General features: G+C 40.0%; 1 protein-coding gene across 1 annotated transcript; it reads left to right on the top strand.

The window, feature by feature from the left end:
• Nucleotides 1-147: 147 nt before the first annotated feature.
• Nucleotides 148-27493, top strand: septin8a (septin 8a). Its single transcript, XM_083926677.1, has 10 exons — nt 148-276; nt 9616-9730; nt 9967-10162; nt 12248-12434; nt 16785-16946; nt 17905-18001; nt 23774-23942; nt 24088-24220; nt 24583-24752; nt 26328-27493. The coding sequence occupies exons 1-10, from the start codon at nt 247-249 to the stop codon at nt 26329-26331; spliced, it is 1263 nt and encodes a 420-aa protein (XP_083782803.1). The 5' UTR covers nt 148-246; the 3' UTR covers nt 26332-27493.

The following is a 27493-nucleotide window of genomic DNA, read 5'->3' as shown; positions in this document are numbered from 1 at the left end:
AATTCAAAATATTTAGCGACTTCGCCTTATTGAACGAGATAGGAGCGACATGGCAGTGAGTCCTCTTGTCGCCTGAGATGGTCGCCTCCCTGCCCAGTTACCAGCCCTTCTCCGTCTTGTGTCCCTCTCTTCCTACATCTGTCAGCAGCTCGGCTCGGTAGTTTAGCAGGCTAGTAGCACGGAGAGACGAGGGCTGCTCCCTTTCGCCTCTGCTCAGTCTGCCCACAACACCATACATTCCGCACCATGGCTGCCACGGACGTTGACGTATTTTCGGTGAGTATAAGCTTACGGGGGTTACTTGTTTTTGTTTTTGTTCGTTGCAACCGAGAACAAATGCAACCACGGGAATATTTATCAGTAAAAGTGTGTGTGTGTGTGTGTGTGTGTGTGTGTGTAAGCTGCTGTGTAGCTAAGCCTCCCCCGCTTTTGAAGCCTGAAATGTGGGCTCTACCTCCGAGATGGTGGAAGTGATTTCTGTGATGGTGACTGGGGGTTTGTTTCAGGTTAATTATGACAAATTAAGATGACGCTGCTATGTGTTTTACCATTTTGTGGTATCGTGTCTTGTGACGTTTATTTTCATGATTGCCTTTCCACCTCATTCAACGTTATGCGTTGATGTGCTTATGGGTGTGTGTGTGTGTAGCAGCGGATGGCACCATTAAACTGTTGACGTTATCAGAAGTGGCTGTAAACACAAAGCATTTAGCGAGCTTACTATATCATGTTTTTGACAGTGGAATGAAGTAACTAAGTACTTTTACTCAAGTACTGTACTTGAGTACAATTTTGAGGTACTTGTCAATTTGTATGCTACTTTATACTTGTACTCCACTGCATTTCAGAGCAAATATTGTACTTTTTACCCCACTACATTTATTTGGTAACTTTAGTTACTGGTTTCTTCACAGATTCAGATTATTGATACAAACTATTATCAACAAATAATATAGGATACCTTGTTATAGATTATTCTACACAGAAATCTATAAATTAATTCAAATTAGCCCAACCTTTATCAGGTGCAACATTAGGTATTGACTTTAATATCTCAATAATTATAATCTAACATTATATTATACTCTTTTATATAATATAAGCCAATTCTGCATCATGAGTACTTTAACTTTTTGTACTTTTAGAACATTTTGATGCAAATACTTTTTTACTTACTTACTTTAAGTAACATTTTGAATACAGGACTTTTACTTGTAACAGAGTATTTCTACAGTGTGGTATTATTACTTTTACTGAAGTAAAAGCTCTGAGTAGTTTTCCACCACTGGTTCTTGAATTGATTGACCAGCTAGCGTTAGCAGATATAAAAACTATAAAGTCTATTGATACTCTTACCTTACAGACCCACTTGGGGCCTCTATAACAGAGCTGATCAGCAGGGGGTCCGGGACCCCTGGGAGGGGTCCTCCAAGTTGCTCCAGGGGTCCGCCAAAATATTGTGTGGTCACTTTTTGAAAGTTTTTTCTTCTTCTTGCAATCATGAAAATATGCACAAACATGAATCCAACATATTATTAACAAATTAATAACCTGATAACAGAAACTACAGAGGGATGAGCCTTGTTCCCAACAGTGTGTTAACATGGTTTTATTTTAACTTCCTGTTCAGGGGTGTAAAATTTGACTTGTGCTTCACTTTCATGGCTCATAATGTTATATTTACACAAACGGCCATGTTAGTTTTACCAACCAGATGCTAAACAAGCTCTTGCTACATTGCTATAATGGCCCGTGTGTCTCTATACAGCACACTATCAGAGGGGGGTGGAATGCATCCGGCATTCTTTTCGTAGTGACAAGCCCTGTTGTCAGTCAAGTATAACCCAGTAGGTACAGTATGGTGATGCAATACAGGCTAAAGAAAAAGGCAATTAAAAAGTAAGCTCTCAAGCATGTCAAGAATTCACACAGTCACACAACAAAGCATTTGGAAAGCCAATATTGTAGTGACGAGGCGAATACACAGGAGGGGATTTAAATACTGTGATTAACTTTTTGGCAGATGCTTGAAGAGATCTTTGCGGTGGTGAATTGGACAGTAAGCAGCACTGAGTTTCAGGGATAAAGAGATTAAGAACACACTCCAGGCCACTCCTACCATTTTGTGGTGCAACACATGTCTGCGAAGAAAGGAAAGGATCCAAAAAGAAGGTGCATAGGATATTGCACACTTGGCATTTCCTAAATTAGGAAGGCGTCCAAGAGGGGGTGCAGACTGGCAAAGCTATTGCAGGCTTGCGATTTCTAAAATGTCTCTTTTGGAATACAATATAAGAAAATTGATTAATGAAAAAATGCTTGGATTGCAGTGAAACTGGCCAGGGGAACAACAGTGTTAGCAGCAGCAGTTGCCTGACTGTCTGTCTGACTTCCTGTCTAACTTTCTGAACTAAGTGAGACCATATTGAACAAACTGACAGACTCGCCTGGCAGTTTGTGTAAAGGGCACGCTGTTAATTATGTGCAGCTATTCATAGGAATGTGTGGTTGGGTTCATTGCTGGCCCATGTCAATCCCATCCAATGGACATAGTTGCTTTGGGATAACTTTCTAGGCCAGGACCAAATGAGCGGATCAATATACAACTATCCATGTATATGTTTCACTCACTCAACTCAACTCAACTCATTGATTGCATTAGAGTGTGTAGCATATAGCAAAGGATGCTGTTGATTTAAATGCTTATGTAATGAAATGCCCTACAACATATCTAGCATGTTGCTTACTGACCCTGAAGAGTATCGTCTCTCCCGTGAGGCTTGCATGCATAAAATGAAATTAGCTTCGTAAAGCGCTTAAAGGCAAGTGGCAGGGAATGAGGAATTATGGGGCTTGGTATGGTTGCTTGCACTTTAAAACTGTAGCTTTGCAGAGGGTGATGAACACAAGATCTACAGTATGTTCTGTATTCAGTCTATATTTGTTCACATTCTACGACTTGTAACCCACTGCCTTCAAACCTTAGCCTGTGCCTTCTCAATGTTGTTCAGCTGTGTGTTGCTCACGACAAATAGTACACACTTGGAGTATACCGACTGTTGTGTGTCAGCAGCGATGTTCGCTGTATATAGACTGTACAGGCGAGAACTGCCTAGAGGCGAGCTTGTCAAATCCGTTGTTGTAGATGTATCATGACAGCCAAGCTGTGGCCTCTATGGTGATGAGTCAATATCCATCTATAGGTCTGGATTTCTCAAAGACCTGTTTGGAGCCCAAGCTGTGATGCTCTAAGATTTGCAAATAATGTTGACAAAAGCGGAATGAAGATTTTTATGGCAGTGCCGTTTGTTTCGAGGTTGAAATACTATCGTGTTTTTTTCTTTTTTGTTTAAACAAAGAAAGGAAATTTCACCATAAAATGTAGTCCACATTGAACAGCTGTTGACAGGATGGCATGGAGATGCCATAGCTGCTCCATAGCCTCACACGTTTAATACTTGCAGCTCGCAGTGAATCCATCAGCAGTCATGTGTGTTGTTGAAAGTGCCCTAATTCTAATGTGTATTTCCTACACATGGGATATTTGTACCAGCTGCAACAGCGACGCTGGTATTGTTTCAACTTGTCATTCTGTGTTTGTGTATATGTGTATCATCGTGGTATAATGTGGTCATGGAGACGGCTACTGTAGCAAGAACTAACACAGAGGTGTTTTTGAGTATTTTGCCGGGTGAATATGTCTGTCTGTCTGTCTGTGGACAGATGTTGTTACTGCGATAACATCCCAACTGTGCAAGATATGTTCTCAAAACTTTACAGGTGTAATTTAGACCAAATTGAAGGCCGAGTTAAAAAATGGGTGTGGTCCGAGCAAGGCACAACATTGACAAAAAATATTTTGTTCGGATACTATTTTTCTTCCTCAGTTCAGTGATGGTGAGGAAACTGTATGAAAAGCCCTATGTAGATGAGTGAGCTGTACATCTGTCTCTTAAAATGGTTCCTGTCTCCCCCCACATTTGTCTCACTCATTTCTTTTGTCTTTCCTGTTGGGCATGGGGTTGAGTGATGCGGCTGAGCAGTAATGTGGCCATGCCGTTGTTGTTCATGAGTTTGAGACTAGAGAGAGCGAGGGAATTTGACGAGATAATAAACAGAAAACTTGTTTTTATCTTTCTGCTTGTGAATTCCTGATGGCACTCATGACACATCAGTTTTACCATTACAACATCACTGCGAGCACGTAGCAGCAAGAGAACGGCTATTGCAGTACATAAGGGTAAAACCTTAAGGTGTGGTTAGAACTGTCAATATTGCAAAAACATCTTATCCAAGTATTTTCTTTGTTTAATGACAGGGAGGCGGGAGGTGACACACATCATGCTTGCACATGAGACATACATAGTCACACACAATCTCACACTTGCACATTAAACTACGATTAAAACAGAACCTTACAATGAAAGGGAGGTTTTATATGAGCAACTTTAAAAGAAGATGCTGATTTTGAAAGTCTGAAATTCAAAGAGAAATGTAGCAAAACTTCACATTTGAGAAGATGGAACCAGCTTGATAAATAAATGATTGATTATTTGAATAGTTTGTGATACAATTTCTTTTTTAAGATTGTTTTTTGGCAGTTTTCAAGCCTTTTTATTAGATAGGACAGTAAATGGGGTGAGAGAGAGGGGGAGATATGCAGCCAAACCGCAGGTCAGAGTCAAACCCGCGGCCACTTCCTCGAGGACCTTCAGCCTTTTTACATGGGGCGACTGCTCTAACCACTGTGCCACCAGTTGCCCAGTGTTTGTGATACATTTTTGTGCACCTAATAACTGATTAATCATTTAGTCATCATTTCACAAGTCATGTCACTTAACTCCCCCATGCCCGGACACATAAATTCTTTAGAAACCTGACCCAGTATGTATAGAGAATGCCGTAAAAATAATGAATTTAAATAATACATACAGGAAGTGGAAAAGTCCCAGTGAATTGATCGAAGGGAAAAAAAAATTGTCAAGTATGGTTACTATCTAGCAGTTGATCTGACCTCCTTCAAATTTAATGTGAAAACAATACATTTAAGGGAAACTACGCAAAGTGCACCTCTAGTTATTGTAAATATTTGAAGCCTTTTCAAAGGCCTTCCCTTTGTGTCTTTCCCCACACACAAGCCTCAGCTGCAGCAGTACTGTGTGTTTTGGTCCGTCAGGTTGCTGCTGTTTGTCAGGTGAGCTCACTGAGGCACACAAGCTGCAAGTCAGACACAAGTCAGGTGGGAATGGAGGGCAGAAGCCGAGGGGTAAGCTGAGGAGGGAATATCAAGACAGCAGGAAGTCTGCAGCAGGAGAGAATGACTGATGGGAGAATTTCAGGTCATACTGTTCTCAGGAGTGATGGGTAAAACAGACATGTCATGTCAAGTTGGACCTGCGTTGCATATTTATTTAACATTTTGGTACGTTTACCGCAGATTATGTCTTATGAGCTTACTTGCTTACTCTATTCACTCATTTTTGTTATATTTAGAATGCTATTGGTTGCATTGCAGTTTAAAGACGAGTGCTGAAACAATTAGTTTAGATCAGGGGTTTTCAAACTGTGGGGGCATGGATGTGTGTGTGTGTGTGTGTGTGGGGGGGGGGGGTGAAGATGGGGAAGTGCTGGGAGAAAGGGAGGTGCACGATTGTTCAAACCCTGGTTTAGATTTAAAATGTTCTAGTCATTGATAAAGAAAAAATGTGGGAATTTGCTCTGGATATATTATGTGTTATGTATTTTGTTGCTTTTTCATTATTTGTCATTCTCAATCATTTAGTCAGCATCGTAATGGAAAGATGAATCTACAATGAAAATAATCCAATGAAAATAGTCATTAAATTTAGTCCCTGACTGAACGGTCCACAGTAACAGCTGACACGGAATAATTCATTAAGACCATTGGTACACATGCACGCACGCACGCACGCACGCACGCACGCACGCACGCACGCACGCACGCACGCACGCACGCACACTATTTAGCATAGTAAAATGCATACCATATTATGACCATAATAACTGGTCTGAATGAATTAAATTTGGTCACAGCGTAATGTTTGCTCTGTATACCTGGATATGTGCTTGACTGGAAAACTTAGAAAAGGCATGTTGTCATATGCACTGTGAAACACATTTTCATCTTAATTTGACTCGTCATAGTAGGAAAAGCAAAGGTGTTTTAATAACATTAAAGAGGCTATGTTCTATTTATTCCAAGTAAGCCATGAAAGTGTGACAGCGAGCCAGCATGCATAACACCAAGGCCCTAAAAGTGAAAAGACTGTGAAAAAGCCCTGTTGCTGACAGAAGAATAAGTGGTTTCCATCAGTCAGCTACACACACACAACACACATTGTGAGCTAGCTTATATGGTTTGTGCCTCATTTCACTTTGAGCCACCTGGGGCCCCACTGAGAAGCCATTTCCTGTTGGCCTGGTGATACAGTGGCCTGAGAACGGACTGTGTATTCCTCACCCTGAGACAGTTAACCAGAAGCATTTCATTCCTGTCATACTTAACGCTGCTGCTCTTCCTGAACTAGCTTGTGTGGGTGGAATTCCCTAAGCACTCTTGTCTGCTAGTGATGCATCCTTTGCTGATGGGTGTTGTTATACTGTAGACGTTAAATGTAAATGTTATAGGAGCTAAGGCACTTAGGTTTATCTTTAGCTGTGATGCATGGTTCATGTAAGCTACCTTCAAAAGATGGATAAGTCTATAGTGATCTATGCCATCTTTCAGCCAAGGTACAAAGAAGAAAATGACCATAAACGGAGTTGTTTTCACATTACAATAATCACATACTGTATTATGTATGAATATAGACTTTCATGCAAGCTCACTGTTTCATTTCCCTGCCTCTTCTGCTTTACTATACTTCAAAGACAAATAGCGTACTTTGTACTTCACATTTTTTGACAACGTATTTTTTTGAAGACTAAGATTTTTCATATAAAACATATGATTCACTTCTTCTTCCGCTTCTACAAGTATTATCTCCTTTTGTTTTTTAAACAACCCTGCCAGTGCAGCCAAAATATTGCAACCTGCCTTTCAAGGCAAATCAACTTGTTTCAAGTGTTTTCTAAAATAAATCTTTCCTAATTCTAATAACCAAATTCTGCATGATTCATTCTTGTTTCAAGCTACAGGCACTCATTTCTAAAATAATGTTGAACAAGGGGATTTTAATAAATAAAAAAAAACAATGAAATCTTACTGCACTGACACTTTTTTTCACTTGTCTCAACAAAACCTTTGTTAGGGCTCTAACAGCTTCATGCCTATATTTAATAGATTGAGAGAAGCCATTGCAGGACAATGAGTACTTCTACTTTTAACAGTACCTTTTGAAATATTGTAAGTATGCTTTGCTGATAATACTACTTTACTTCTTGTAATTAAGTATTGTATTAGTTTTACATTGTTGTAGTGCTACTTTTAGGCTACATCAGAAAAGGCTCTAAGTTTCTTCACCACTGAGTCCAGTACACACTCAGAAGATAAAGATAATACTGCTGTCAGGTCTGCATGCTCTTTGTAGCCCTCAGTCACAGACCCATCTGCCTCTTATGATTTGCACACTCTCACACAAAGAGTACGCACTACTGACAGCTAAGTGTGGTTCAGTGTAGGAGGTCAACCTAGAATTATCTCATGAGTCAAGATGTTTGTTATTTTTCTGAATCTGATAGTTGCACCAATGTGGTTTGGTACGTTTAGAGTGATATACACAGAGGTCCTAGAACTTCGACTGACTTTGGCCATGGTCCACTGGAGGCTCACATGAGTTTCCAGAAGCAAGCTTGTGTGAAAGTATAAATTTCCAGACTTGTGGTGTTAGACAAAAAAAATCCCCACTCGCACAAAAAATCTTGTCAAAGTGCCCTTGACGAAGATGCCTAATCACCAACTGTGTGAAGTCAAGCAGCTACCCCCACATAGAAACTAGAAACAAAACAGGGTGTTGATGGAAAATGAGCATGCAGGCCTTTATTTATCCTTCCTTGGATAAATAAAGGCTAAAATACTGTAAATCGTTGACTTCTCCTATTTTAAACACAACAGTGGAATCCAAATATTAATTGCACCGGTTCCCTTCCAGTTCCAATACCAGAGGTAACACCCTCCCCCTCCAGCAATCTATTCAAATATCTCTACAAGCTTCATTCAGCAAATTGAATACCATGAGAAGCATTAATGTTGTTTGACAAGATCTGACTTAACAAAAAATGGCCACAGCATGTTCCTCGTCCCTGTTAACCTGCTTCTGAGTTACATCACAAACATTACTACTTTCATTTGAAAGAGGCTTTTGTTCAAAGCAACTATCAGTAATTGCATCAGACTCAAAAGAAATAAGAGCTAGATGTAGTTAAAAATTGGAAGTGCGCCCTTCTATTTCAAGTTTGTTGGTGTGGCTATGCAGCTACCTGACTTGACATAAATCACATCCCATGTAGAAACACTTAGAGCATATTTACAGCTTGTATAAATATATATTTTTCATTTAACATGGGTGTTACTATAATGTAATTTACTTTGTAGTGTGCTTCAGCTCAGTATTGCCTAGCTCAGCGCTCGTCAGATTACTCCAGTGGTGTTGCCTGACACATTAAGCCCCATTTCACACACACGCACACGCACACGCACACGCACACGCACACGCACACGCACACGCACACGCACACACAGCTAATCCTTTATTGTGGAGTTCAGTCAGGTTTATAACTCATCTACCGCGTATGCAGAGCTCCCCTCCATCTCTTAGTTCAGTACAGTCGGTTGCGTCTAGCAGAGCTCTCAGGCTGCCTGTGCTCTGTGACATCACCCTTCAGGTATGCAGTCCTTCGTGGCTGAGCCAGACGAGCTCGGGTGGCCCCATTCATCTCAAGGTGCTGTGTGTCTGTTCCTCTACAGCTCTAACACACTATCTATTGTCACTGACTGTCTCGCCTTCAGATGGGTTAGATAAGAGCTTAGAGGTGAAAACGCTTACAACCCAGTAGTTTTGCCTGTCTTTCTTTGGTGGGTTGTATCAGTAATCTTTGTGCTTTTCGTTCCACGATGTTCTCGCCTAAATGCACATTGATTATAGAGTGGTAGTGCACGGTCTTCCTTTCCTTTAGCAGTGGTGATTGAGTTTTGAGTACAAATTTGAGTAGTGCAGCTTGTTGCAGCTATCTGTCTGTGGTGACCAATAGAAAGTAGTAGCTTTGAGATGTTTATGTTGTTGTACTTATTCCAAAGAACTGCTAGTCTACATCCTGCAACTCCAAATGACTTCTATTCCCAAATGAGGATATTCTCATTTTCCACACTCTGTACTATATCGATGAATGAGTTCATCTCTCTGGTTTCTTCTTATAAAGTGATTTTTTTTTTCTCTGTGTGAAAGTGTCTCAAATTCCTCATGCTTATGAAGGATTATTCTCAAAGCTCATCCTCACGACAGGCAGGATGAGTTTTACATCTGCAGAATGCATCCAGGATCTTTACATTGCAACGCTTCATCTTCTGCTATTCCTACCTCTGACTAATGTCTTTTCCATGTGTGTTTTCCTTACGTGCAATCAGACTTTTAATGTTTTGTTTTGTTTGTCCCTCAGAATGAAGAGAAGCGAAACCTGAGTTTGGGCGGACATGTTGGATTTGACAGCCTCCCTGACCAACTGGTCAGTAAATCGGTGACACAGGGATTTTGTTTTAACATTCTTTGTGTAGGTGAGTACCAAACAACTGTCTGAGCAATGTGTGTGACAGAAAGTGTTTAATACTGCCTTATTAATTGAGTTGTTTTCCTCCAAAAAATAATACCTTCAATAACACAACAGTGGCATTTCGTTGTTTTTCCTGACATGAAAGAAATGCACAACTGTATTGCTGCAATAAAAACTCTAAAGCGGATGAATTATTCCCTGATCACTGACTCATCTCTCTCTTATTCCTGCCGCCCACAGGGGAGACTGGTATCGGCAAGTCAACATTAATGAATACGCTCTTCAACACCATGTTTGAGAACGAAGAGGCAAGCCATTATCAGAATGGTGTGTATCTGCGACCGCGAACATACGACCTGCAAGAAAGCAACGTCCACCTCAAACTGACGATCGTCGACACTGTCGGCTTCGGTGATCAGATCAACAAAGAGGATAGGTGAGGATGGCGAAATGATAAGTGATGATGTTAAGACAGTGACATGATAAGATGGTTGACACTGATGTGCATTGTCAAAAGATGTCCAGATGTCCAGATGCCAGGATGCGAATAACGTGGTTAAACAGCATTTCAGCTACTATATTTCAGTGTGAAGCTTAAAGTATCAAAAATAAAACAACCTGTGAGCTATATATATTATTATATATATATATATATATATATATATATGACACTATTGGATTGTCACTGATGCGTAAATATGTATGCTGCACCTATTGTATTGTCATATGAGTCAAATACCATTCATTTGGTTCTCAAAAAACAAACTTTTTTTTTCTCGTGACTGTTGCAATGACAGATTTTCTTGTCAATCCTTATTGATACCCTCCTTTCTCTTTTCAAGATGAAAACAATAAGTTACATGTTGCCTTGGGATAAAATGACAGAAACAGACATAAATAAGTAAAAGTCCAGGTTTGGGTTTTCTCTGTAGGATGGGAAAAAGACGAGGTGGGACAGCAATAAAGAGGAAATAGCTGATTTTTTTTCTCAATATGCAGCTGTGGAATGGAGTGTTCTTGTTGTGACCTAGTCACCGAGCAGCACTCTCACGCCCTTTGATAGCAGCTTTCTCTGTAGGCCGTATAAACCAACATGCTGAAGGACGGACCCTGCAGCGGACTGTAAATGCACACTGGGAGAGCCTCAAAAGGTCAGAGTTGGTGCATTCCTGAGAGAAAATGGAAGATGGATGTGAAGGGAGAGGACAGATGACTGTAAACAGGCTGCTGGCTGAGGATATAGAATATATTGTTTGGACTTATGTCTCACTCTGGGCTGTAGGATGGTAAATAGACTGCATTTATATAGGGCTTTTCGAGTCTTAGCGACCACTTAAAGGGCTTTACAACACGTTGGCATTCATCCTTCACACCACATTCCTACACTGGTGCCAGAGGCTACCATGCAAGGTACTACCTGCTGCTACCTGCTACCAGTATAGCCTGCTGTTCAATTAAGTCTGGTTACCAATTAAGAACTAGAACAAACAGCTGGCTATCAAACTTAAAGATCTGTCTCCTTATAGCCCTCAAACTATGCATTTTGGGCTTGTCCTGTGTAGGTGGTACTTTTACTGTAGCAGGCTCTTGTAGACCTGATAGTGTGGACCACACTTCAGTCACTTAAGCACTGGGGGTCCCTGTGACTGATGTGATGGCCATTTCGGGGGTGCTTCAGATGCATAATGTTGCTCAAATCTACAATGTTTTTTTAAAAGGTTTTTTACATTTGCTTATGAGATTTGCCATGGAGAGCCAGAAGAAATGTGAAATCAGAGGTGATTCAAGCGGCAACCAGTGACACTCCAGTGGTTGTGTTGTGACCAAATATAGCAACATGACCTAGGAAATGCACATCTGTTTAAGAACCACATCAAAAAACATGAACCCTGAGAGAAACCCTGACCAGTCTAAGCAGACTGGGCTTCTTCCAGGAACGATTCTGAACGAGTCAGGTGCTAAAACTGTGTTTCAGACAGAGAGATTTTTTTGACATAAGATCTGATGGGCTGATGGTTCATATAGTCTCCTCTAGCAATGCCAGTCATACACAATGTTGTTTTATTCAGTATTTTTCTGAATTTGACATAATTTTCTGGTCTAGTTTGTTCAGCACATACAAAACAGTCATGAGCAAACACTACAAGACTTTGATATTTTCATACCACACATTCCTAATTTCTTTAATTTACTGGTGGCATTGAAGGCTGAAAAGGCCATTAGCACTCTTTGAGAGAGGACAGGATGTTTTGCAGCCTCTCGGATTTATTTTAACTCTTATAAACTGAGTACAAATTTCATGGAGCGCTAAGCTGTACAGCTCTAAGCTCAGATCTTGGCATAGAATCAGATCATACAGTTACTGTTAACATAACTGTCTTGGTTCGTTTCCCCAGTGAAGTCCACATGTCCGTTCATACTCATTACAAATGCATACATAAGAAGAAAACTCTTTATGCTTTTACCCACAGACATAATCCTTTTTTTATAAACATAAGTTTTTCTTTGGCTTCCTCCACAGTTACAAGCCCATCGTTGACTACATCGACACTCAGTTTGAAAACTATCTCCAGGAAGAGCTGAAGATCAAACGATCGCTGTTTAATTACCACGACACCAGGATCCACATCTGCCTTTATTTCATCGCCCCAACAGGACACTCCCTCAAGTCCCTGGACCTCGTCACTATGAAAAAACTGGACAGCAAGGTACACACAACTGACTGGGTTTCCCCTTTGGCAAAAAGCACACTCGCACACTCTTTTCTCTTTGTCTGTGAGTAACTATTAGTGTTGCTGAAATCTGACCTGCCTTTCACTGTGACTAGTGTGCATTTCACTGGGACATGAAGATCCCTGATCTTTTTGTTGGGGTGTAGACTCTCTGTGTGCCAAAAGAATAAGAAAGTGAAATGTAGTGAATGTGCAAGCTTTCATTTTGTCATACCGGATTTCAAGAAAAGTTCACAAGACCAGCCCTATATGAGCTTTCACACTTGAAAGCCAACAAGTTGTATGTTTTTTGTAAGAAGAATATTTGATTTGCTGCGTTGAGGTCCATCACCCTTTCTGAATTCCCATACATAGTATAAAACTATTCTTAAAGTACTAAAAGTCTTACTTTTACTCATTTCTGGGTTTGACATATTTGCAGTTTTCAGGTCAGTCATACAGCAGTCAATATTCATCTTGCAGAGCCACATTGATTTGTTGCCTTTTGATTACTCTTGTGTGAGTATTACTACACAGATTATTGGTCAGTGGATCCATGTTTTGCCATACATCCGATGAGTGCAGCTCAGCGTGAAAGAAGGGGGGTGTGAGTTGTAGTGGGGGAGGACAGCGTGAGAGAGGGCAAGCAAGCATGTATTTGTTGAGATCATATTATTTATAGTTTAATTTTGTGGAAATCTTTTTCTTTAGCAGTGGATTTTCTTGGTTGCAGGTTGAGCATCTGTAGCTACTTTTGCCAAAGAAATATGCAGGCATTACAACATATCATACATAAATGGTATTGATAGAGAATTGTTTGAGAACACACTTGATGTTTTGGAAAACGGCTCAGTGATAAATACAGCTAAAACTGTTTAGTGGTTTTTGATCTTAAATCTTGGTTTTAATGTGTGGGAAGTGTTTAGTTTCAAGAAGGGAAAATATCTTCAAAACATTTCAAAGCACATGTTCAGAAAGCCAAGAAGAGAAGAAACGACAGAGAAAGAGGCAGTTAAAATGCAAGTGAAAGATTTGTGTGTCTTTTTGAAGTCTTGGATATATAAAAACACTTAAACTGAGAAGGCTGTGGGTATGTAGATGGCAAATGCCATTCATGTCTTTTAGTTCAATCTTTGCCTGTACGATTTTGAGGGATGTGTATATGCTTGTTAACATCCTTTTAGTTTTGTTACATCAGTCAAATTGATTTTCAGCTTGATGTATACATATAATTACAGATAGCACTGCTGTATGAATGATGAAGTGGCAGCATCAGCCCTGCTTGTGTCTGGTGATGCAATGATAATGAATCCAGAACAAAGCAGATGGTCAGCTTGTGACTAAAACCTGATGGCTTACCCCTGCCAACTATCAACGCAGGGCTGCGCATCTCTGCCAAATGTCTCCTGGTACTGTTCAAAACAATGAGCAGATACTTCAGCCAACTGTCATGGGGCAGTTCATAGATTTATGTGGACTTATTTATTAACTTTTCATAGTTCTTGATTATGTTTACATTCACTAAACATAAATGTTGATTTAATATTTCACTTTATCGGAGAACACTGTTCAACAGGGAGGATTCACATGGAAAGGGCCAAGTTCCAAATGCAGCACTCTGCTTGCTGTGAGGTGACAGCGCTGACCACTGGGACGCTGTGCTGTCTTTACCAGCCAACAGAGTGATCAAAACCTGGCACCCTTACACTTGCCAACTATCTTCGGATGCCATCCAAACCACCACAGCCAACTCTTTGTACCCTCTGCTTTGAAGCAAGACATGGTAGCTTACCTGAGCTAAATATATTTATTTTATCCAAGTATAGAAACCACAACTAAGCAGTTAACATGTGCTAAATGTGTTTCGATACTCCCCTGAGTCAAAGCAAAGGAGCTCTCCTCAACCGTACCCTCTTTCTTGTGAACCTCCAGTCCGTTAGGGACATTTTGGTTTCCCACAGACCTTTTTTTATTTGCATGGTGTCAGAAAGTGTTGAAAGTGTAAAATAACAGCGGTGTTGGTGGCAGGCACTTTTATTCAAAAATGATTTACAACATTGGGCTCAGTTTTTAGCGGGAGTGAGTGGCCACAGTGAACACCACTCTGACCTCAGTGGCTCTGTCGCATCAATCTTTCCACTATGAGAAATATGGCCGCTGTTATATCTGAAAGCAAGCCAATGTTCAGTGACGATGGTGTGGATGTGACGCTGTTTTGTTTTACAGGCCTGATGTACTTGTTTATGCAGTGGTTGCTTTGTAGATGGAATAATAATGTGTTACATGCAGCTATTTGCAGCAGCTACTCTCCCCATGCTCTTAGCCTTTGCACATTTCTATAGGCTCTTGATGGCTACAGGTTGACCACAAAAAGCTTTGCTTTTACAAGCCTTTGTTCTTTTTAATGAACCGATTCCCTGTTTAGTATGTATAATGTCAAAATACTGAACTGAACTAATACCCTTCATATATATAAAAACAAAAACCCCAGCTAATCTTCACATTTAAGCAGCTGGGGCTGGTGGCTGTTTATTCATTTCTGACCAGTCATTTTAGCACTAAAATACATGAATAACAGTCTAAAAACTGTTACATTCTGATTACAATAAACACATTGCCATGAGAGTCATTTCAAAAGGTGGCTCCATCTTCATCAGAGTAGAATCAAGGACCTCAGTCACATTCATGATGTGTGTGAGTATGAACTTTTATCTGGAGACTACAGATAAATAAACAGAGCTGTCCCTTCTGCCAGATAGCCGTACCACAGACAAAACCAGGGAAGCAAACCAGAAACCCCGTTCCTTGGGTTGTAGAGTTTGCTGTCAAGGCAAAACAATGGTGTTTTTCTTGTCAATGCGGTACGAATCACCCCTCCCTACAGAGGATGGTTGAGGGTCCTAGAGTGATTGTGGTTTATGGTGGATGAATGCAGGAAAAGAGATAAGGGCCTGAAGGAGGAGTCCTTTTGTTTTAAATGTTTATTTCTTTAATATAAAGAAACCATTACCAGTTAATTGTAATTGTTTGGCATACTTATTAGTGGTGCCAGTTTGCCAAAACGTGAACAAATATAGGCTAAAATGAGTTGCAGCCCACAGCTAACTATCTGATTCCATGATACAATTGTACTTTCTGTTTCCCAAATTATGTGAACTTTAATTCCAAAATATTAGAGATGAGCAGCTGATTATCCTCTGATGATTATTCTTGCTTCCATTACTGTAATATGATCCATTAATAATTACTTTTTTTGATGCAGCAAGGTAAATATTTTCGATATTAAAAAGGCTCAGAAAGTTCTTGCATTGTTATAATATCCCTTGAACACTCTCCACTATCTATTCATATATGTGAATTTGACCTGTGTAACGAAACTACAAATAAAAGCCAGAAATATCAGGCTATGTGAATTTTCTTTCATCACTGATTATTTTACATGCAAACTGCTTTGATGTGGTTACACCTGGTGCTCCTAGATGTTCAGAACAAACACAGAACTATTTGGGAATACTATTTGGCCAGCTGGGAAAACCCGGTTGTGGGAAGTGAACAAATATGTTGCCTCCCTCCTCACTGATGCTGCTGTCAGCACTGGCTTGCGATTAGTGAACTTGGTTTGTTAACTAAGGGTTAAAACACAAAACTGGCTGCCCTGCTGTAAATTAATGAACCACTAAAGTATGATGAGCTTGTTATTTTACTCCTAACAAGCTCTGGCTCTAGCTGTGAGGCACACTACGAAATTGATGAATGAATCTGTGGGGATCCTCCTCGTCCTCCCAGTTAGTGATTGGGGTAATGCAGCCGTACAGAGGAATGCAGACAAACTGTGTGTTTATTTCTGCACATCTGCTGCTGATTGGAGATGGAGCCTAGTTTGTTTTCATAATCACTGTTTATTTTATGTATCTGTTTGGTTTCTGACTCAGCTCATTCACCGTACAGTGCTGTGTGCCTTCTCAGCCATATTTAGTAATGTACTTTTTTTAATTAGGTCTTCAGTATATTCATCTGCTGGATTCACAGTGTCTGTTCATGATCTGCTGACATAAATGAATTGCTGTAATCTGCAATTCACTGAAAACATTGTGTTGATTCTCTGTGAATCTGCTCTCATCATATTGAGCTTGACAGGTACATTTCGTCCTGTCATGAAGATGCATGTCAACCCAGCCAAAGAAAAACACATTACATAATGAATTCCGCATTTAAACACAAAGCAGCTTTCAATACAGGAATGCATATATTTCTGGCAGACTCAACAACAAAAACAAAGACAGTGCTCTACACATTCAATAACTTTGTTTATTAATCCCTCCTCTCTTTTTCTCATCCTTTCCACAGGTCAACATAATTCCCATCATTGCCAAAGCTGACACAATCTCCAAGAGTGAGCTCCATAAATTCAAAATAAAGATTATGAGCGAGCTGGTGAGCAACGGTGTTCAGATCTATCAGTTCCCAACTGACGACGAAGCCGTCAGTGAGATCAATTCGTCCATGAACGTAAGTCGTACTGTGACATGTGTCACACAATCAGTCCTTCTATCTCTGTTTTTTTTTGCCTTTGTTCCTTAGCATTGTTCTTTAGAGCTGTGACACAAAATCATCTTTAAAAGGGCTTTTGTTTTGAAGATATAGGTAACAAACACCGCCAATTTTCTTTTGTCAAATGAACTATCGTAAATACTGAAAAGATTATGCATGTAGCATAACTGAAAATGCGCTTTTGCCTTTTTTCTCAGGCATCAAGCTCAAATACATTTTTAATTCTGATTTTACAATGAGGATGATTTATAATCGCACTGTGCCCAAAACACCCACACATACAAATGCACAAACAGTACATCCTAAGGACTGAATTTGGCTTTCCCAGACTGAATCCTTGTACAGTATCTCCATCTATTCATAGTCGGTTACATCAGCACCCACACTCACCAGCTTGTTCCTCTGAACTGCAACCAGCCAGCTGGTTTCAACTCACCACCTAATTTTTGAGGTTGCGTATCGGGCATGTTTTCCCCAAGATGACTCCCTGTCGATCCTAACGAGGCATAGTAGATCTGAGAGCAATAAGAAAGTATGTGTGTGGGTTTTTATCACTTCAGCAAAAAGGGCCTCTCAGCCCCGACTTAGCCACATGTTAAACTTAAAACACAGCTCTGGTGCAGCTCATTTGTCAACATGGTTACACTTCTCTCTGGTGTGGTCTGGTTGTGAAAGATAAGAGTCAACAGCCACATTTTATTCATTTATCCGTTTTGTTGTTTTATTTGTACATGTTTGTGTCTCGTGAAATTTAGTTGTGAAGTGGTTTCTGTGCTGTAAAGAATATCGACAAATAAACTAGGAAAGAAGCGCTTTAAGAAAGTGTTACCCAGAAGAAAGAGGGGGCTGGGACCATGTTAATGGCTCCTGTACATCTATGACCTCTTGTCCTTTTTAACACACTTTTCCTGCGCAGGCCCATCTGCCCTTTGCTGTGGTTGGAAGCGTGGAAGAGGTCAAAGTGGGGAACAAAACAGTGAGGGCAAGACAGTACCCCTGGGGTGTCGTGCAAGGTGAGAACCATTCACAAGCAAGTTAATCGGGGTGTGTGGGGGTTTTGTGTTTCTCAAGCAAATGCAACAGTGACTGCGTGAAGGGGTCAGTGGATGTTTAACTCCTTTACGTGGGCAATAGGACATCTATGGGGGAAAAGCGTTACTTCTAAAAAACACCTATAAATAGTTCCATTTAAAAACAATGAATTCCATAAAGTGCAGTTGGGTATTACGCAACCACATCCTGCTAGTCACTGTTTTTGCTGATCTCTATCCAATTTCACTCATGACTTCCCTTGCCTCAAATGAAGCAACAGAGAGCCCTTCAACATTAGTTGCCTGTGTCTTTGTCCTTGCATGATGACATGTCTGACAGCATCACACCATTCACAAATACAAAACTAAACAAATTTGTAGTTATAAATAGTTGTAACTTGTATTAAGTTGCGTGGTTGCAGGTAAATAGGTAAATGAGGTGAATTGAGACACGTAGTAATGTGGGAGGAGTTCTTTATTACGAGATATGGGCACTCATTTGAATGCCTCACAACCAGTGAAGGCACACAGTCAGTTCTTGAATGGGGCCACAGTCTTTAGTATGCCATAACATGAGTGTGCATGCATAGGGGTTATTCAGGGATGTTATTGACTAAATGCATTTGAAAGTGGTCATGGGCGTATCATTTTTTAGGAAGTACATGACTCAGTGTCTTTCCAGCCCCTGCAGCTATGTTGTGGTCACTCCGCCCTGCCACATGGTGTTCTTGTGGACGTTTTCACCAAATGAATGGCCACCCCAAAGCAGTAGGTGTGGATAATGGAGAATAAAAACTAGAGCTGCAACAATTAAGATAAGACGAGATAAAAACCTTTATTGATTCCCAGCGTGGAAGTTTGGTTGTTGCACCAGCACAAGGACAGCAATAGGTATATATATATATATATATATAGAAAGAGCAAGTAATAAATAATAAGAGCTGTGTAAAAACTATAATATATATGTAATAAGATAAAAATATAATCAAAATCAAAACTATACACAAGCGTTTGAAGAGAAAAATAACATGGTTAAGTGATTGTGATTAACCGAAAGAAGATAAATCTATTTTGATAACTGATTGATTATTATAAATTATTTTTAAGCAAAATTGCCAAACATTTGCTGGCTTTTCCTTCTCAATTTGAAGACATCATATTGAACTGTGGGAACTTTGATATTTCACAGATACATTTTTCAAGACAAATTAATCAAAAATGAAATGGTTGGTTACAGTCTTTTTTGTTCTTTTAAACAATATAGGTATTGAGATTTGACTTTGTTCTCCACAACCAAAGATACAACACAATGAATACAAACGGCATCAGACTCCACACTACTGAACCAGAGACGAAACAGAACACGCAGGAGAACTGAGTAAACACATAAACAATTAACTTCCACCTTTTTACTTTGCATATATCACTTGTGTTATATATGTATAAGTATAATACTGTTGTATCATAGACACAAAGTAAATCATGTAATTCATCAATTAAAAGGATCAGTTTAGGATCTCTTTACACCGCATGCTGGTTGTTTTGCACTTATAGATAATCGGCATGCAGCAAACGGCAACAGCTGAGAGGAGAAATCAATGCCTCTATCAGTATCCATGGTGAAAGAGGTTTTCCTGCTCACGTCAGAATGGCGAGTGCGCCCCCCAGTTAAGCCTGTTTATTTATACTCTCCCTCGCCCTGCAAGTGTGACTTCATAGAGAGTGACACTGCGAAATGAAGGGCAAGTGGGTAGAGATTGTTTTGGGAAATTGCCAGTGTGCATCTGTGTGTGCATATACTGTATGCCTGTGTGTCTGTGTGTCTGTGTGCATGCGTTGCCCTTAGAGACATCACCAGGGATCTTTGCTTCCCACAGCTCATCCCTCTGTGCTTGTCAATGCGAGTAAACATTTTAATTTAATAAAGTCACACAGAGTTGTGTTGTGAGAATATTACTGCTCAGATGGGAGTTATCTTCTCAGAGAAGCCCTCCCTCCCTCCAGCTCTCTCCCTCCCTCTAGCTCTCTACCTCCCTCCTGCTCTCTACCACTTCCATCCTTTCCTCGGTTAACTGCTGTTTTGTCCTCACCCCTCCTTCTTTCCTCTCCCCATTATCCCCTGACCACTCTCATTCCCTGCCTGCTCTGAGTCTCCTGGTTGAAGGATTCCTTAGGACCTCATCAATTGCCAAGAATAGTCCTGTCCAGTAACATACAGCATAGTGCCATCTGCAAAAGGTTATTTCCACATTACTGAAAACTAATTACTTTGAGATTTATCTCCATCGCAATTATTCTTTCATTCATCAGCAGCAATTAACAGGTGGTTGATATTAGCTGAAAACAGGACTTGAGGCTAATATTTATACAACACGATGCCGATTGTAGAATGTCATAAATGCATGATTGTCAAGAGGAAAAGTAATGTAATGTAATGCATGTACAATATTTGATACTAATGTAAACAATAGTCGCCCGCCCCCCTACTTTAAATGAAAATAAGATTGGAACCAGCTGTCAGCTTAATATCAATATTGAACACCATATCTGTCATTATAACAGACAACAAATTTCTTTTGTAATAATTCGTTTAAAAAAATTCTGATGATGCAAAAGTATTTGTTGATATGTGGTAGTTACCTGGTCGTAACACTGGTTCTATGAGTATGTGCTGACCCCTTGAATATAAAACCGGCTGACGTGTTTTATGTGCAGGACCAAAAGAATGTTTGTGTGTCTTTTTCCTTCCATAGTGCCTGATTAATAAACATGAAAACCGTGAAACTGTGATATTTCCACAGACAATAATCGTGAAATCAAAATCTCATATAGTGACATCCCTATTGGTGGACTGTGTTCATGTTCCGTTATAGAGGCAGTTAATAAGAAATAAGAATAGAAATAACGCTGCTATGTTTCCATGAAGTATGTTTTCTCTAGAAACTCACGTCAACATTTGTTTGTTTCTGTTTCATCTTATTATCTTATCAGCCTTGTATATCTCTGCCAGTGCCTAACAACAAAAATCTGGTCTGATGGGATGTATTACAAGACAACTACTTAGTTTTTAGTCAGGCCTGCTTGCAAACTGATGGCTCACCATTCATACAACACACTTTGTCACAGTATCCGAGGACAAGGGCAGAAGAGGACAGAACTCTCAGTGTTTTACCCCTCTTGGCCGACTGAAAGGAGGGGCTGTGTCAATGGAAACAGTTTGCGGATGCCAAATGTCATATACATGGGTTATGGTAACCTCTCAAAGAGCCATGGGAAATTTCCATAGACTTGAAGGAAGACAGAGGAAGGGCTGTCTACTGGACTAGGCCTAATTGAAGGGATCTCTCTCTCTCTCTCTCTCTCTCTCTCTCTCTCTCTCTCTCTCTCTCTCTCTCTCTCTCTCTCTCTCTCTCTCTCTCTCTCTGTCTCTGTCTCTGTCTCTGTCTCTGTCTCTCTCTCTGTCTCTGTTTGATCTTGATGCTCTGTTATCTCTGAACTCCAGACATCTGTGACATATAGCAGACCCCCACCAGCCCACCATATTTCTTCTTTGCAAGCTACTGTGTGTTTGTTCAACTGTGCACGCATGTTGTAGCGGCGTTTGTATGCAAACGTGGATGTTATCACACACTGACTTAGCATTAGATTTTTTTTTTAGTTAGTTTGTTATGTGGCTTTTGGTCAACTTGCTTTTTAACTGATAACAATCCATGAGATTTGGTATAAAATATCCATGCATTTCCTTTAGAGCTACCAAGACATCAGAATTTACACTTATAAAGTGAAATATTTTGACATCTACCGAATTATTTGGTGTAATTGTTCCCAGATGTATCCTTATGACATTAGAGACCCTTTTGGATGGCCATAGAATTTGGTACACTCATATTTCCTGTAAAAGTTGCTCAAAACTGCCAGATATGGTAACATTAATCACTATATAGCTTTATAGTTTATGATCATCCTGGGACACATGTATCATTTTCATGTATTTTCATTTTGCACATTTGTCTATTTCCATATTTTTTAGCTCACTGCGGATTTATTGCAGCCATGTCTCTGTTCTCTATTTGAATGTTTCTGTTCTCATGCTGGCGTGTCTGCAGAGCCCTGTGCTCTGATATCTTGAGGGCTCAGTGCTGCAGTCAGTCAGAGGATTGGCCCTCATTCAGCCCTCAGCAGGGGGCTGGTACAGAGAGACTTTTAGATGCCAGATGAACATGCAATTTCAGTAGCCTGGATGCAGCCCCAGAGAACAACTCATGTCTGTTTTTAACTTGTATACTCCCTCTAATGATGTGTGGTCAACCAGCAAATTTAAGTAAACATAAGAGTGAGTGATTCAGACAGCTGCGTGAGTGTCACTATTTCAATCTTTTTGAAATGTATTTATGGTCCAAAAGCGTTTAAGTAGAAGAAGGTGAGTTAGTGCTTATTCTCTTGCTTATTTGTCCTAATGAAGGAACGTCTTATTTCCTTTGGTGGGTTGTGCACTGCAGGCTGCTTTTCCAGTATTTTCCATTAGGAGAAGCTAAATACCATGCTAATTGGGCTTTTTTAATGTCGTTTTTGCAGTCCTTGCATCCTCAGAGCTCACAGCTTGTGGTGGTATTTAAACACAACGTGCTTCCCATTCCCCACCACTACTACCTGGGGGTTCATGGCACATGTTCTCCTCCAGCCCCTAAAATGCCAAATGCAGAGTGCACGTGCCTAGATCTGAGACAACAGAAAACCTCTTCATAGCATCTTTCTGAGGTTGATCACATAAAATTCCTAAAGGGAAAGTTATTTTTATTTTTCCTCTGACAACACTTATCCATTCTAACAAGTGACTCTGCTTTTAGTATCCGGCTGATGTATAAAGTTATACAATGCACCACAGCTGCTTTGGTTGTGCTCCAGGTTGTTAGTACTTTGACACTTCAGTGTGGTCTCATTTAAGGATTAAGGAGCATATCAAATAACTAGAAGTTTTCGAAGTTTCCACCTAGACTATGAAGGTATTGTCAGGTCTGTAAATTGTGGGAAATAACGTCAAGAGGGTAAAACTTTATTGTCAAAGGGATGAGTGATATTGCTTGATGAGAACAATGCAGAATGGGAGAGTCAGCAGAAAGGATTCTGGGGATGTCTACACGGGGATGCAGGAGTCAGTAATGTTAATTATAAAATGGCTTTTGTTTGACATTACACACATAAACTAAACGCAGTAATCTTTAGTTTATGTGTGTAATCATGCACACATAAACACATAATTCATGCCAGTAATCACTAAGGCATGAAACTAAAGTGAAGTTGTTAAAGTCGCTCCAGTAGAAAAAGATTAACATGACAAATATCTCCAATGATCAATTCCTGTTTGTTGGCAACATGTGATAGATTTGATTAGATTTAATGGATTCCAAATGGGATTAATCCAGTTGTATTTGCTCAGACTACTTCACATTCCTGTAGAGATGTGGTATGATTTCCTGCTTTTGAGAGAGAGAGATGGAGAGGAAGGGAGGGTAACAGGGTGACCGATGGGGTGTTAAAATAAGCAGTGAAAAAGACAGCCAGGCACAGAATGAAAGTGAGAAGAAAAGACTCAACAAAACAACATGTGACTGCTCAATTGGAGATCTGGCACTGACAACCAAAAACTATTTTTTAAAAGCCATAGCAGACTCTTTAATCGTGTGTAGGAAATAACTAAGTTGGTTACCTGAACTTCAACTGGTCCCCTAATTCTAGTGTGTGTTTTCCATTTAGTCGAGAACGAGAGCCACTGCGACTTTGTAAAACTCAGAGAGATGCTGATCAGGGTCAACATGGAGGATCTGAGGGAGCAGACCCACGCCCGCCACTACGAGCTGTACCGACGCTGTAAGCTGGAGGAGATGGGCTTCAAAGATACAGATCCCGACAGCCAGCCATTCAGGTAGAGAGTGCATGGAAAGTGAAAACACACACTTATCCAAAAACACAAAATCCAAAACCACAGATACTCAAGTGTCAGTCTTAACAACAGAGAGTGCCTCGATTGTTAAGACACAATACCAGATCTATTCCTGTCTTCTCTCCAGTCTTCAAGAGACATATGAGGCCAAGAGGAAAGAGTTCTTAGGGGACCTGCAGCGAAAAGAGGAAGAAATGCGACAAATGTTTGTCAACAAAGTAAAAGAGACAGAAGCAGAACTGAAGGAAAAGGAGAGAGAGGTGAGTCTCAACTGAAGTTATTTGATTTTAAATGATCGCTGATGCTGTCACATGTCCACATTGCCTTTTATCTTTGATGCTCAGTATACACAAAGACATCCTGTGCAGCATTACAATTTTACCTCATTTCAGTCAGTATAAGTATTTGATAATACACAACAAGGGTTCCTCATATATGAAATAATTGATGAAGTGGAGGTGAGGAACGACGTTCAAATATCCATTTTTTTTAAAGTTTGTTTGCATTCAGTTTATCCCATTGTCAGGTCATGAGCTTAACTTTCCAAAGTACCAATTGAAATCTCTTGTCTCTCGTCTGTCCCCCTTTCTGTCCATCACCACCCTCTCTTCCTCCCACCCAGCTGCATGACAAGTTCGAGCAGCTGAAGCGGATGCACCAGGAGGAGAAGAGGAAGGTGGAGGAGAAGCGGAGAGACCTGGAGGAGGAGATGAACGCCTTCAACAGGAAGAAGGTGGCAGCCGAGACGCTCTCCTTATCTCAGCCTCTCAAGAAGGACAAGGACAAGAAAAAGTAAGCCAACCCCTCCTTTTTATCACTCACTCGCCTCATTCTTCTCTTCATAGCGGGAAGCTGCATCTTCCAACCCTGCTCCTTTCTTTAACTAATCATGTTGTCTTTTCATTCTGTGCCTTAAATCCTTTTTGTACACTAGCTCCTCTTGCTTCTCTCATCCCTTCTCTTTTTGCTCTCTAAACCCTGTAACAAGTCTTTAAGCAGGAGATGTGTATTCTGCCAAGTCCTGTGGCAAAGTGTCACATTAATTAGCCTTTGATCTGAATGTGTTGTGCGATTGTCGACCTATCTCCAAAACACAAGCATTTCAGCTATTATAAAGGCCTGGCATGTGTTAAGGAAACTTCCTCCCCTTTTTGTCCTGCCCAAGCTTAACATTTCCTGTCCTTTCACTCTTTCCTTTTGCCTCGCTCTAATTATTCAGGATATACAGGGAGGAGGCAGTGAAGCAATTGGAAGCTTGGCTTATAAATAAGAGATGCAGAATTCAGCTCACACAGGGCAAATCTGGTTTTAGTAGGGGTATACTGATTGAGTATAAAATGTATATAATGGCAAAGGTATAAAAACAATACAGGCCTTTCGTGTTTTCGCTCATTAACTGCACATCATGTATATGTCACTGTACTACATTTATAAGGCATACTTTTTATATGTATTCTTTACCTTCCAGACTGCTATTGGTTTCTTTTCATTTGAGTACAGTAGAACAGTTGACTTTCACACCTGTTATCCAGTAACCCATACACATCATCTTTTTTTCATTGTGCAGTGATGCAGTCATTTTACAGAAGGCGTTTTTTTTTTTTTTAAATGTCCTTCCTGGAAGGTACATTCAAGCAATCTCCTGCTTGTTCTGGTTTTGCTTTACCAACAATGCACACTATGTGGCCAAAAATATGTGGATGGACCTTTTTGTTTTTGGGATAGTGCAAGTTTGGTTCCCAAGAACTTGATTGGCTTGCACTGACCTCAACCCCATCTGAAATCTACAATGTTTTATACTGATAGTACCTCAAGCTAAACGGCTGCCTGGGAGGTTGGAAACTACCTGAAAATGTATGCTAAGCTTTGGACATTGATATATGCAGTGAACTATGCATGGTTTGAAGTTACTGAAGGCCCAGACGTACTCTCTAAGGCTTGAAATCTGACAATTTATGTGAAGACACTTGGCTCCATCTTGTGGCTGCTCACACACTCTGCTGTCAGTGCAGTGAGGAAACTGATCTTCCATTTTGTGGTTGTGTGAAGGACATCCCACCGATCATCAGTTTACCTCTTATAAGATGAATTTAGCTTCTAAAGATTTGCTACACATGAGGAAACATGTTGATATTGAAACACTGTTTATTCCACACAAAATGTGGCATTTCGAGGGAACATTCATGTAGACCTCCCCCTGTTGACAGATTAACTGCATCAGAGTGAATGGAGTTGCTCAAACCCTTCCTTTCTATTCACTAACACTTTTACCTTTAGCACCTTCAGCTTATTTTCTGTAGACATTCCCACAAAGTACTTGTTTATTCATTCAATTTATTTTGTTTATTGTTTGTCATTGTTTTTCAGTTAATTTATGGCCGCTGCATACCCTCCCACATACGACCATGGATTTGTTCTCCATCACCATAGCAACGACAACACCACCGTTTATTTTGTTTGTTTGTTTTTCTTTTGACATTCCATCTTGACATTGTGCAAATGGACCAAAGACACTGAGGATGATGATGATCATGATGAAGCCACAGGGAAGAAAAGAGTGAGAGATGGTGAGAGATAATGAGGAAAATGTTCACTCGCCAACAGTGGCCATCTCATTTATTCAGGATGTTTCATTCTATGCTTTTTGGATACTATATATATATATATATATATATATATATATATATATATATATATATATATATGCATTTTGTTTTTCTATGTTGAAGATTTCTGTTGTTATTTGTGTTTTTCCATCAACTTTTCACACAGAATTGAGAGGTTCAAACCTTTTGGTACTGCAGTGTAACACCAGTTCATTTGAAACCGCTTAATATACTGTATACTTAAAGGATTTAGGATGTGCTTGATTTTATACGACTGACATTTAAATTACTAATTGAAGCTATCAGTGAAATCAAACCTTTCTTAAAGTTTTTATTTAATACCTGAGCGGTTTGAAATGTCCAGGTGTGGTGTGCCTGTTATCCTTTTTATAAACAATTTATATTAAGTTCATTTCACAGTAGAATAAATCCCTGAGCCCAAATAATACATTGAAATAGCATTATGTCAAGCAATAAAACTAAGTACCTGTATACTGTATTACTGCATATACATAGGTACTGACAATCTAAAGCTTAGTCTTAACTCTTAATAAAAACTTATGCAATATTCTGGTGCTGTTCCATATTAACTCAATAAGTGTTTGTGAATATTTTCTAGAGCTTACCCAGCTTAATATGCAAAATGTACTAATTTTTTAATATGATATTATTGTAAGACGCACATATGACGGTGTACATTGTCCACAAATGATGTAACTTTATTGTAAACCATGAGTGACCGCCTTGATGTGAGTGTTGCGACAGCGGACACCCACACAAGCATGAAGCCAGTATATAAATACACACACACAGGATTCAGGAAAACATACAAGCCTCAGCTCGCTGTAGGAGAGTTTACACTCAGAGAGAGAAAAGAGCAGCTGTATTTACTCTGTCCTTGGAAATAAATGCAAACCCCTCTCCCCA

Source organism: Echiichthys vipera, assembly GCF_963691815.1.
Source record: "Echiichthys vipera genome assembly, chromosome: 14".
Lineage (NCBI taxonomy): Eukaryota > Metazoa > Chordata > Actinopteri > Perciformes > Trachinidae > Echiichthys > Echiichthys vipera.
This window is presented reverse-complemented; position numbering and strand designations above follow the sequence as displayed.

Coding starts and splice junctions, on each gene's coding strand:
- septin8a (XM_083926677.1), top strand. CDS start 247: ATGGCTGCCACGGACGTTGACGTATTTTCG. Junction 277..9,615: donor CGGACGTTGACGTATTTTCG/GTGAGTATAAGC, acceptor TTTGTCCCTCAG/AATGAAGAGAAGCGAAACCT. Junction 12,435..16,784: donor TGAAAAAACTGGACAGCAAG/GTACACACAACT, acceptor TCCTTTCCACAG/GTCAACATAATTCCCATCAT.